The sequence below is a fragment of the Haliotis rufescens genome, unplaced genomic scaffold (genome assembly GCF_023055435.1).
Source record: "Haliotis rufescens isolate VD_foot unplaced genomic scaffold, xgHalRufe1.0.p SCAF_1, whole genome shotgun sequence".
NCBI classification, from domain to species: domain Eukaryota; kingdom Metazoa; phylum Mollusca; class Gastropoda; order Lepetellida; family Haliotidae; genus Haliotis; species Haliotis rufescens.
In genome coordinates, this window is record NW_025963779.1 from 32956008 (window position 1) to 32967815 (window position 11808).

The window sequence follows — 11808 nt, forward strand, 5'->3', positions numbered from 1 at the left end:
AAAGAGTTGAAAAACAAAATGTGTTGTGTTGTCTTTAGGATGTGGATCGGCATGCACACCCGAGGAAAAAAGAGGATGAAAATGCACACCCAAGAAAAAACGGGATCGAAGAGGCTCTAATCAGAAGCTTGGATTTTCGAACAATCAGAGGACACAACCGCCCTGTGGTGGTCTCTGATTGGTCGAATGAATTAATTACGAAACAATAAGAAGGAATATCATATCCATCATGTGAAGAGATATGTGGAAGTATTTCTAAATATATACCAACAACATAGTGAGACCATGTTAATAATCAAACCCCGTGGCGAACCCCACGTCGCCTATCATTTTCGTAAGAGGCGTCTCAATGGATGGGTGGTCCGACTCGGTAACTTGTGTACCATTGTATCTGGACCGCATGGATCGCTGCTCACAATGAGGTGAGGTGAGGTGAAATTGGGTTTAACGTCGCGTCCAAAATTATTGCACTTATATAGCGACGTGCATGCACGGGTGTGCTTGTACAAGTCCGGACTGCTGCCGACTTACAGTGCTATCACACTGAGATACCATGCTGCAGTGTAACGTGAATACCCCATTCAGACACAGTATACTGACTCCGAGCCGCCCAGTCCTTGTTTTAGCCCATTAATGCCGAGCGTCAGACAGGATAAGCACAAGTACCTTATTTTAACGTCTTTTGGTGTGACGCGGCCGGGGAACGAACCCCGGACTTTCCGGGTGGACGCTCTACCATAAGACAACGGACGCGGTCGTTGCTTACAATGTCAATTAATGGTTTGAGTGGTTATGTCTCGATTATGTACGTGGAATATTGCTTTGTGTGGCGTTAAACAACAAACAAGCTTTAATATTCAAAGCTCGTTCAGTAAAACAGGAAGAATTACGATCTAATCAACTATTGTAAAGACATGTAGCTGAGTACAAAATATGTGCTGGATATAACATAAATTAAATTGTGTGTGAGTAACATAACTAGTCTATTACAGGTTTAATAAACCAGAATATATGTACGTCATTAGGGTAAATTGAAACCCATAATATTTATTACATTACAATTTCTGATCTTTCTAGGATAGCCTCACTTCACCAAGAGTTTTCTTTTCCAAATTTCGAAGTACATGTACAATGTTATTCGTTCGAATCTGACATATACATGTATCTTTGCGTTTATGATTTGTTGTATTCCAACCATCTCGTAGTTGTGAATATTTATTGAGGAATCGATATTTTTCCAGCAACCTGTACTTTTCTTGTTCAGTTATATCTTGTTAATATAACTACGCCAACTCTCCAAAACCAACCGTTAATATATATTAAAACGAAAATAAACATCTTTGTTAAAGCACTAGTTATGGACGTGGATTGTCTCTTTAGATGTAATTGCAAGCTGGTATACATTAAATTCATACCCAAAAGCAATGTCTGACAAGTCATATCTGTAGATACATGTAATTCATAAGTGTAATCATTTGGTACATTATGTTGCTTTATAATGTTTAGTGTATATCGCCATCATCTCTCCATGTTTCTTGTGCTGGGATCTTCATATCACCGCTTGAACTACAGACAATAAATCCCATGAACCCCCGCACGTATTCGCCGTTCTTCCATCCTAGACGTGGCCCAGGACTACCATGGAAAATATGAATGACCTGAGCAAATTCAGCCATCTCTATGGTTAATTGTAGACTTTACAAAATCTAATATATAAGAACAACATATATTTTATTAATCGCTATGAAAGCTTTTTTGTTTGTTTTTTAATGTATTTACTGGAGCATTGGCTATCTTGGTCTGTTAATTACAATCAAATTTGTAAAAATCGCCAAAAATATCCACAACACAATATCACATAAAGAGAGTTTAATAGGGAAGTGAATAATATGTTTTGAAATCGGTGATGAATTAATTACTTTCATATACTTTTTACTTCTAAAATGGGATACAATGGGACATTACACGAAATGTCGTTTTTGAAAGCCAGGTCTTATTATATAGCTCACAAGAACGGATGTCGCAGCCAAGAGAGCGGTTTCCTGTATGTAAACAAATGCACGTGTAGGTTTGAATTCATCACATTTCTGTTATATGTAAACACTGCCGGAACTGACAATCTACAATTTTCCACATTTTTTTCAACAAACGCATACTGCCAAAGTTAATTTAAATATTCGGGATCATATTGATCCAAGTACACATATCGCGCATTCTGATTGGCTTGCGCCCATTCGTCACCGCTCGCCCCTTTCCACAATCTGCAAGAAGACTCGCCGCGTGTGACTTACAGCACTTCCGTCAAAGAATCCTTCAGGAATGTTTTTGGATTTTACATACATCTTGTATCTAAAAATATACCCAAGATACAGTTAAATGTGTTCAATCATTACGTAAAATAACTTAGGGCCGATGTGTTTTAAATAGCATCTGCAATATATATGAAATATGGGGGAAAGAGACGTTGGAAGTAGTCCCATGAGTTGACAATTCTTCAAGTTTTGGCCGTTTGCGCTTAGACGGAACCCCGTCGCAAAAATGGCCACGAGAGGGGCACAAGTTTGGCTTATCCCGGAATAACACGAGTTGGTCATGAATGGTTGGTTGGTTGGTTCGTTGGTTAACGCCGCACTTAGCAATATTCCAGCTATATGACGGCGGTCTGTAAATAACCGAGTCTGGACCAGACAGTCCAGTGATTAATATGAGCATCGATCCACGATGACATGGATTAACCAAGTCAGCGAGCCTGACCACCCGATCTCTATCATGTAATGGGTATGGTGAGAATGTAAGGGGGCAGTTGGGGGCAGTTGGTAAGCTTTTCTGTTAGACTGCAATCTCGAACCGAAATTAAATCCTCTGTGCTTCTAACTATCGCTATGAGGAACTTGAATTCCTATAGAACTGTAGAAAAATCCACACGATGAAGGGAGTTAAGATAACACTGCCAGGAGCTCATACAAGGGACCTTACTCTTAGTTATTAGCATATAACAACACGATTATCTCCCAATTACGTGGATCGTTGCTCATGATGTCAATCACTGGATTGTCTGGTCCAGACTCGATTATTTACTGACCGCCGTCATATAGCTGGAATATTGCTGAGTGCAGCGTTAAACAACAAACAAACAACACAAACAGAAAACACAAAAAAATCATTCAGGAACCCGCAGCGAGTTGATCTTACGTGTCCAGTGTCTACGGCCATATTGACCACCCGATCACCAGTATAGAGTTCTTCACGACAAACACCCGTGCACCCTACCCTGACTTTCACCAGTATCGAACCTTCTGACCTGCCATCAGATGTACATCACACCTGTCATGCTATTCTTTAAAAGGTCCAGTTTGAGGAATAGACAGCTTGTTGTCAAATGTTCATTATATTGAACCAATTTTTCAATTTATGTACACGTGGAATTGAAGGAACTCTTTAAGCTGAAACTAAAGTGAATAATTTCAAAATTTATTTGAAACCATGTGTCGCCAACGGGGCTCAAACCCGCACAGTATGATTTAAGGATACACAGACTTCCTCCTAAACGTTATGTACAGTAAAACGACTGGTACACTATTTTCAGCGTCACACCTGAGCTGCACCGGGGCTACCTGGGTGCTGCGTACGTCAACACCGACCTCGGGATAACGCAGTTCCAGGGGGCGGTCGTGGAGTTCTTTCTGGCCTTCACCCTCATCATGACCATCCACGCCACAATTGACCCCAACAAACCCAACATGGGAAGTCACTCTCTGGCCATAGGTCTGACTGTCGGCATGCTGCACTTCTCAGGGGTAAGGCGACGCTGTGGTTGTGGACATTTCATGAGAGAGTATGGGCCACTATGGGGTGTATGCGTTTAGGGGTGTGCTGTGTCACAGGTGCGTTAACAGATAAGTCTAAACTTATTATTTTACCATTTTCACATATATAAAGGGTCTGCGGATCATACATGGATTTCACGCAATTACCTATGTTGTACATCAAACCCGGGCCTTTAATGTGGAGAGCGAACACCTTAACCTACAGGCTATCCCACTACCCCTCAAGTGCATTAGAACACTTTGAGCAAGTTACAGTTAGTACAAGTTATATCTTTACGAGGCAATATAACCTACTTGTAGATATTTTTTTTTTAAATGAGGCATTTTCGTATAATGTAAGATTAACAGTGGCCTGGAAAAATGCATTGAGGTATTTTCATTGTTACACTCATAACACAGACGGATATACTCTTGAGTAAAGTGTGGTTTGTAATTGAGGTCATTACCAAAACCTAATGTTAAATTATTCGTCTTAGAAATCCGTACATAAACACATGGCAAAACCAGATACGACCAGTGTGTCAGGCCTCGAGACGAATATGTCCGCTTCTTTGTTGGTAAGATGTAATTTGATGAGTCCTGGTATCAGTGATGTTGTTTCTTCGTATGTGATATCTTACACTTATTTGTTAGGTTGCGGCCAATAGTTGAAAGACGAGAAGATGGAAATATGATCACATAAATGATTGCGCCTCGCATTTCAATTCATAGACTGACGGTGGAACTTTCCTAAATCTCTGTTCCGTTTTATTTTGGGAAATCTATCAAAACGTCACTTAACATACACTTTGATTGGGAATCGTGACGGAGTGACATCTACAAGGCTTACATTTATGTTTTGGCATCATTTTGGGTTTTCTACCCACAACGTCTAGTGCGAAGCTTTCTTCATCATCAAACAAATGAAACGCCAGCTCGCCCCTGTGCCACCTATCTGTGAGCTGGTATCCTCTGTGCCCCCTAACTGTGAGCTGGTATCCTCTGTGCTTCTGACTGTGAGCTGGTGTCCCCTGTGCCACCTAACTGTGAGCTGGTGTCCCCTGTGCCACCTATCTGTGAGCTGGTATCCTCTGTGCTTCTTACTATGAGCTGATGTCGTCTGTGCCATCTAACTGTGAGCTGGTGTCCCCTGTGCCACCTAACTGTGAGCTGGTGTCCCCTGTCCCACCTATCTGTGAGCTGGTATCCTCTGTGCTTCTAACTATGAGCTGATGTCGTCTGTGCCATCTAACTGTGAGCTGGTGTCCCCTGTGCCACCTAACTGTGAGCTGGTGTCCCCTGTCCCACCTATCTGTGAGCTGGTATCCTCTGTGCTTCTGACTGAGCTGGTATCCTCTGTCCCACCTATCTGTGAGCTGGTGTTCCCTGTGTCACCTATCTGTCAGCTGGTGTCCTCTGTGTCCCCTATCTGTGAGCTGGTGTCCTCTGTGCCACCTATCTGTGAGCTGGTGTCCCCTGTGCTTCTGACTGAATTGGTATCCTCTGTGCCACCTATCTGTGAGCTGGTGTCCCCTGTGCTTCTATCTGTGAGCTGGTGTCCTCTGTGCTTCTGACTGAGCTGGTATCCTCTGTCCCACCTATCTGTGAGCTGGTGTCCCCTGTGTCACCTATCTGTGAGCTGGTGTCCTCTGTGCCACCTATCTGTGAGCTGGTGTCCCCTGTGCCACCTATCTGTGAGCTGGTGTCATCTGTGCTTCTGACTGAGCTGGTATCCTCTGTGCCACCTATCTGTGAGCTGGTATCCTCTGTGCTTCTGACTGAGCTGGTATCCTCTGTGCTTCTATCTGTCAGCTGGTATCCTCTGTGCCACCTATCTGTGAGCTGGTGTCCCCTGTGCTTCTATCTGTGAGCTGGTGTCCTCTGTGCTTCTGACTGAGGTGGTATCCTCTGTGCCACCTATCTGTGAGCTGGTATCCTCTGTGCCACCTATATTTGAGCTGGTATCCTCTGTGCCACCTATCTGTGAGCTGGTATCCCCATGTGCCACCTAACTGTGAGATTGTGTCCTCTGTGCCACCTATCTGTGAGCTTGTGTCCTCTGTGCCACCTAACTGTGAGCTTGTGTCCTCTGTACCACCTATATGTGAGCTGGTATCCTGTGTGCCACCTAACTGTGAGCTGATGTCCCCTGTGCTTCTATCTGTGAGCTGGTGTCCTCTGTGCTTCTGACTGAGCTGGTATCCTCCTGTGCCACCTATCTGTGAGCTGGTTTCCTCTGTGCCACCTATCTGTGAGCTTGTGTCCTCTGTGCCACCTATCTGTGAGCTGGTGTCCTCTGTGCCACCTATATGTGAGCTTGTGTCCTCTGTCCCACCTATCTGTGAGCTGGTGTCCCCTGTGCTTCTGACTTAATTGGTATCCTCTGTGCCACCTATCTGTGAGCTGGTGTCCCCTGTGCTTCTATCTGTGAGCTGGTGTCCTCTGTGCTTCTGACTGAGCTGGTATCCTCTGTCCCACCTATCTGTGAGCTGGTGTCCCCTGTGTCACCTATCTGTGAGCTGGTGTCCTCTGTGCCACCTATCTGTGAGCTGGTGTCCCCTGTGCCACCTATCTGTGAGCTGGTGTCATCTGTGCTTCTGACTGAGCTGGTATCCTCTGTGCCACCTATCTGTGAGCTGGTATCCTCTGTGCTTCTGACTGAGCTGGTATCCTCTGTGCTTCTATCTGTCAGCTGGTATCCTCTGTGCCACCTATCTGTGAGCTGGTGTCCCCTGTGCTTCTATCTGTGAGCTGGTGTCCTCTGTGCTTCTGACTGAGCTGGTATCCTCTGTGCCACCTATCTGTGAGCTGGTATCCTCTGTGCCACCTATATTTGAGCTGGTATCCTCTGTGCCACCTATCTGTGAGCTGGTATCCCCATGTGCCACCTAACTGTGAGATTGTGTCCTCTGTGCCACCTATCTGTGAGCTTGTGTCCTCTGTGCCACCTAACTGTGAGCTTGTGTCCTCTGTACCACCTATATGTGAGCTGGTATCCTGTGTGCCACCTAACTGTGAGCTGATGTCCCCTGTGCTTCTATCTGTGAGCTGGTGTCCTCTGTGCTTCTGACTGAGCTGGTATCCTCCTGTGCCACCTATCTGTGAGCTGGTTTCCTCTGTGCCACCTATCTGTGAGCTGGTGTCCTCTGTGCCACCTATCTGTGAGCTGGTGTCCTCTGTGCCACCTATATGTGAGCTTGTGTCCTCTGTCCCACCTAACTGTGAGCTGGTATCCTCCTGTGCGACCTAACTGTGAGCTTGTGTCCTCTGTGCCACCTAACTGTGAGCTTGTGTCCTCTGTGCCACCTATATGTGAGCTTGTGTCCTCTGTGCCACCTATATGTGAGCTTGTGTCCTCTGTGCCACCTATCTGTGAGCTGGTGTTCACTGTGCTTCTAACTGTACCGTATATTTTGTCCCCAGATCACCTACACCGGAGCCAGCATGAACCCCGCTTGGTCCCTTGGGCCAGCAGTCGCCATCAACTTCTGGAAGGACCACTGGGTATGGTCGCCACATCATCCACACACCACAACACACACTACAACACATGTACATCACAGACCCGTGAAGATCCGGGTTAGAATAGGTCTTCAACAACCCATGCTTACCGTAAATGGCGACTAACAGGATTGGGTGGTCTGGCTCGCTGAATTGGTTGAAACATGTCCTTGTATCCCAATTGCGTGGATCGATGCTCATGATGTCGATCACTGGATTATTTACAGACCGCCATCATATAGCTGGAGTTCGGTGTTAAACAACAAAGAAACAAACACAGACTACAACACATGTACATCATCATCTTCCCGAGTCAAGGGAGTTAACTGACTATAAAAGTCCAGTTTCCACCCTTGCCGAACTAGGATGTAATTCCGGATTTTCATTTTGGGTTAACTAACGAGTCTATGCATTGTCCAATCAAAATCGCGTATTGAACTGGACATCCGGTTCGTAAACAAAATGGATTTCAAGTGCAGATTTGGTAGACTGCAGGATTTGTAACTGAGCCAACTGGGCGTCACCATTTTATGTTTAATAATCAAGGTAATCAAGTAAGTTGATGCACTTCGCGGGATAAGACCCATTTATTACAATTTAGATCTTGGTTATAGATCAGATCATCTTGACTGGGTGCCGCCATTTTGTTTGAAGCAAATGCAAGTGAAATGAGAGATGGAATCTGCTTGGTCAAATAGGAGGGACATAGAAGGGACATAATTCGTAATAGCCACTGTCGGCGCTACGATCGAGCCTGGAAATTCCAGCCCAGTTCAACATACTACAGCACATTGCACAGCACTAACAACTGCTACAGCACACACGTGTACTTCACACACTACAACACGTATAATATATTATCGCAGTAAAAAGGAATCTAACATGTTTTATGCGACTTTTTTTTATTTTCCTACATAAAGTTTCACATTCTATATATTTGATAGTTCAGTAAAGTACGTTTATAACGAACACGCTTATAACGAACTGACGGATATTACGAACTCAATGTTTGGTCCTGGCCATTTGCTGTATAGATTTTGTATATATGCTTATAACGAACTACGGTTATAACGAACTAAAATCAGTTGTCTATTTGAGTTTGTTATAACCCTAGTTTACTGCAGATGTCAGTGGCCCATTATATCATGTATCAATCTAGCGATCCGCGAATTAAGATGCTAAGTTCACATTGCCTTGACATATGTTGTGATACTCTAATTTTAATGGACAGTTAGCACAATGCCTAATGGTTTCAGAGATAATTTGATAAACTGTGGACTGACTCGAATAGCAACTATGTGCAGGTATACTGGGCAGGGCCAATACTTGCGGGGACGGTGGCATCTCTCGTTTACAAGTATACCATCAACCCCTATAGAGGTGTACCCACGATGGAAGAAGCCGTGAAAACACTGCGTAAGTCGAAACTCAACATCTTAAGTGCACATAAGAGAAAAAATATAGCTGAAATATACAATGCTTGTTTGTTTATGTGTTGTTTAACGCCGCACTCAGCAGTATATGACGGCGGTCTGTAAATAATCCAGTCTGGGCCAGACAATCCGGTGATCGATCCACGGAATTGGCATACGAAGACATGCATCAACCAAATCAGCGAGCATGACCACCCGATCCTGCCTCTTACGACAAGCATGGTCACCTTTTACGACAAGCATGTGTAGCAGGTTTAATGCTTAACTACAGTTGTTATATTTCCATAGAACTTTACCAATAAATGGCTATCCTTGACCGAACTCCATGTCAGACAACTGACAATAATCACTGATGAGTTATCCCCCTTTACATGATAAAATGCATACAAATACTCAAAATGTTTTATCAAACTTGACCTGAAATATTTATCTTGATCTCAGAGAAATACTAATAACACTATCATACACAAGATACAGAACCCTGTGCTGTTTTGAACACAGACTGAAAGAACATCTTCAACTGACGGCTGATTGTTATGAGGCAAGACAGAATTATCTCCCCTTAATTGGAATGCAACTGTTATTCCTGTGCAAAGATAATTATTTCTTAACCTCACAATTATTCTATAACAATGCTGTAACCCTTATACATGTATTTACAAAGAGACTACTGCACAAACATATTTGTCAACATTGGACAAATGAATACTTTCATGTGCATAACACGAGGGAAAACTTTCTTTTTCACTTCATAATGCAAAACGCATTAACCTACAAAAATATCCTGATCAAACCACTTGTACCATAGTGAGGCATAAATTGTTGGGATTCTACCCTTAGTAGTAGCTTTTGATCAAGTCTTAACCTTCCATTAACTTGCATTGAACGGGACGTCGAGTTTGTTTACTTCCGCTGTGGCCGACAACCAAGGGATGTCACTCTTCCGCTAAAACACTTACGTAGCCCGCTAAAATATCATTCCGACAAAACTAGTTTGTACTAAGGCATCAACGACAGTGTATTCAATGCGAAAACTATCAAAGAACTATTTCTCCTCTATCTCATGTCCAAACTAGCATGATATAACAACATTTTCGGAAACATCGATCTGCAACTGACAACTATGGCGGCAACGAACAGACGTTTTGCCGATGACGGGCTTGCTGACTTCTAAAACTTAAATCCAGACTTACTGTGTGTTGATACATACATAAATTCATACAACATGATCTATATGATTTGTGGGGCAAGGGGAATGCGTATCTATGCATTGATTCCTCACCTGAAGCAAACGAATCCAATAGATAAGATGAACAAATGTTTTCACATTCCTGTTTCAATACAGTATGTCTGCGCATGTGTTAAACGCACATGGCAGTCATGTACTGTTTACCCCCAACAAACTATGCAATCATAGGCTTCTGGTGAATAACCATTTTCTTACAACCTGATAATAATCTGACGTCATGTTTATAACACAAATCTGTTCTAAGAAAACAGCATAAATCAACTTTAGATGGTTTCAATCTAAATTCTTGTAATACCTGATAATCTACCATGATAATTATACTACTATCATAAGACAGCTTAGTCATGCTTTTACACATGGTCGCTTTTTACGACAAGCATGGTAGCCTTTTACGGCAAGCATGGGTTGAATCCTCCTACATATAATACACAATCACCCGATTCATTCATTCATCAATGATAATGATGATTATTGTTCTAATACTTATAGTAATGATGAGTTATTTCAGTATGTTCTGTCGTTAATTCGTTATACATGCAACTTACACTGTTAACTTATAATTTTTATGTTGTTTCCATCCTTCCAGTTCAAGATCGGTCGTTCATCGTTGTGCCACGAGACTACGTCATGGTCGAAAAGAAGGACGACATTGACGATTTCACTCAACTGTGACGTCACTTCCTGGTTGTCACATAATGGATGAATTATGGATTGCACTTAAACTGTCAATTACGTCATCGGCATGGCATTCTGTAACGGATGTACCGTATAGTTTCTAACAAACTAATATTTTTTAACCAAGGGGGCTTCCCTGTGTGAGTTAATCGGGTTTCGCAATCGGAGAGTCTCTTTTACCCCTGACGTCATCCCGGGGGCCCCTTGGGCACGCCATCCCAGTTCGCCGCGATTATATTTCTAGGGTCAGCAATATAAACGTTCGACACCTTCATCACTTCGGGCTTTCCTCCCACTGTAAGCTTACACGTCCTGATATAACTTGAATCCTGTTAAAACCAACTCACTCACTCACTCACTGACGTCATGACAGTCACGATGCAGTACATATCCTGATGTACCCTATTTTCGAACAGTTAAGATGACATTGCTGATATTTCGAGGGATGAGCGAATCAAAACTCAAATTCTGCTTCACACCAGTAGGTGATGTCTTCAAAAATAGAATTCAGCTCAATTCCGAAATAAAAACAATCCTCGATAAACGTTTTGGGGGGCTTTTGGTTTGGTTTGTTGTTTAACGCCGCACTCAGCAATATTCCTGCCATATGACGGCGGTCTGTAAATACAACCAGACAATCCAGGGATTGATATCAAGAGTATCGATCCTAGGCAATTGGGATCGATGACATGCATCAACCAAGTCCTCGAGCCTGTCCACCCGATCCCGTTAGTCGTCTCTTACGACACGCATAGTCGCCTTTTACGGATAGCATGGGTTGCTGAAGACCTATTCTACCGCGGATCTTCACGGGTCTCGATAAAAGGCGTGACCTCCATTGCCTCGACTGCACTCGAGTGACGTCACCTATTTTCGAACACCTGATTGGTTTCGTACTTTAGCGGGATTTCCATGAATGAAGAGACATGTTTTGGCGCACAGTTTTCAATATAATTATTGCAAGTAGGCATTGAAACTCAAAAAGTCATTGAACGTTTGAAACCTATTCACAAAATATGAATATTTGTCAAATTAAAGCGTTCACGCTATTTTACTCTTTCTCTTCAACAGGACACAGCCGCCCAAATTCTGAATGTCGACGGAATGTTCTGACAGGTATACAGTACTTCACATGAACCCAATG

The 11808-nt window shown here is 43.1% G+C and overlaps 1 protein-coding gene across 1 annotated transcript in view; it reads left to right on the plus strand.

Annotated features, from left to right (window-relative positions):
* The window catches only part of LOC124139516 (aquaporin AQPAe.a-like), a 31219-nt gene extending 19916 nt beyond the window's left edge, over positions 1–11303 (plus strand). Inside the window, exons 3-6 of the mRNA XM_046506639.2 lie at positions 3587–3797; positions 7230–7310; positions 8612–8723; positions 10576–11303. Coding sequence (XP_046362595.2) covers positions 3587–3797; positions 7230–7310; positions 8612–8723; positions 10576–10661 — 490 coding nt within the window. The 3' untranslated portion in view covers positions 10662–11303. The remainder of the gene's footprint in view (positions 1–3586; positions 3798–7229; positions 7311–8611; positions 8724–10575) is intronic.
* The last annotated feature ends 505 nt before the right edge of the window (positions 11304–11808 follow it).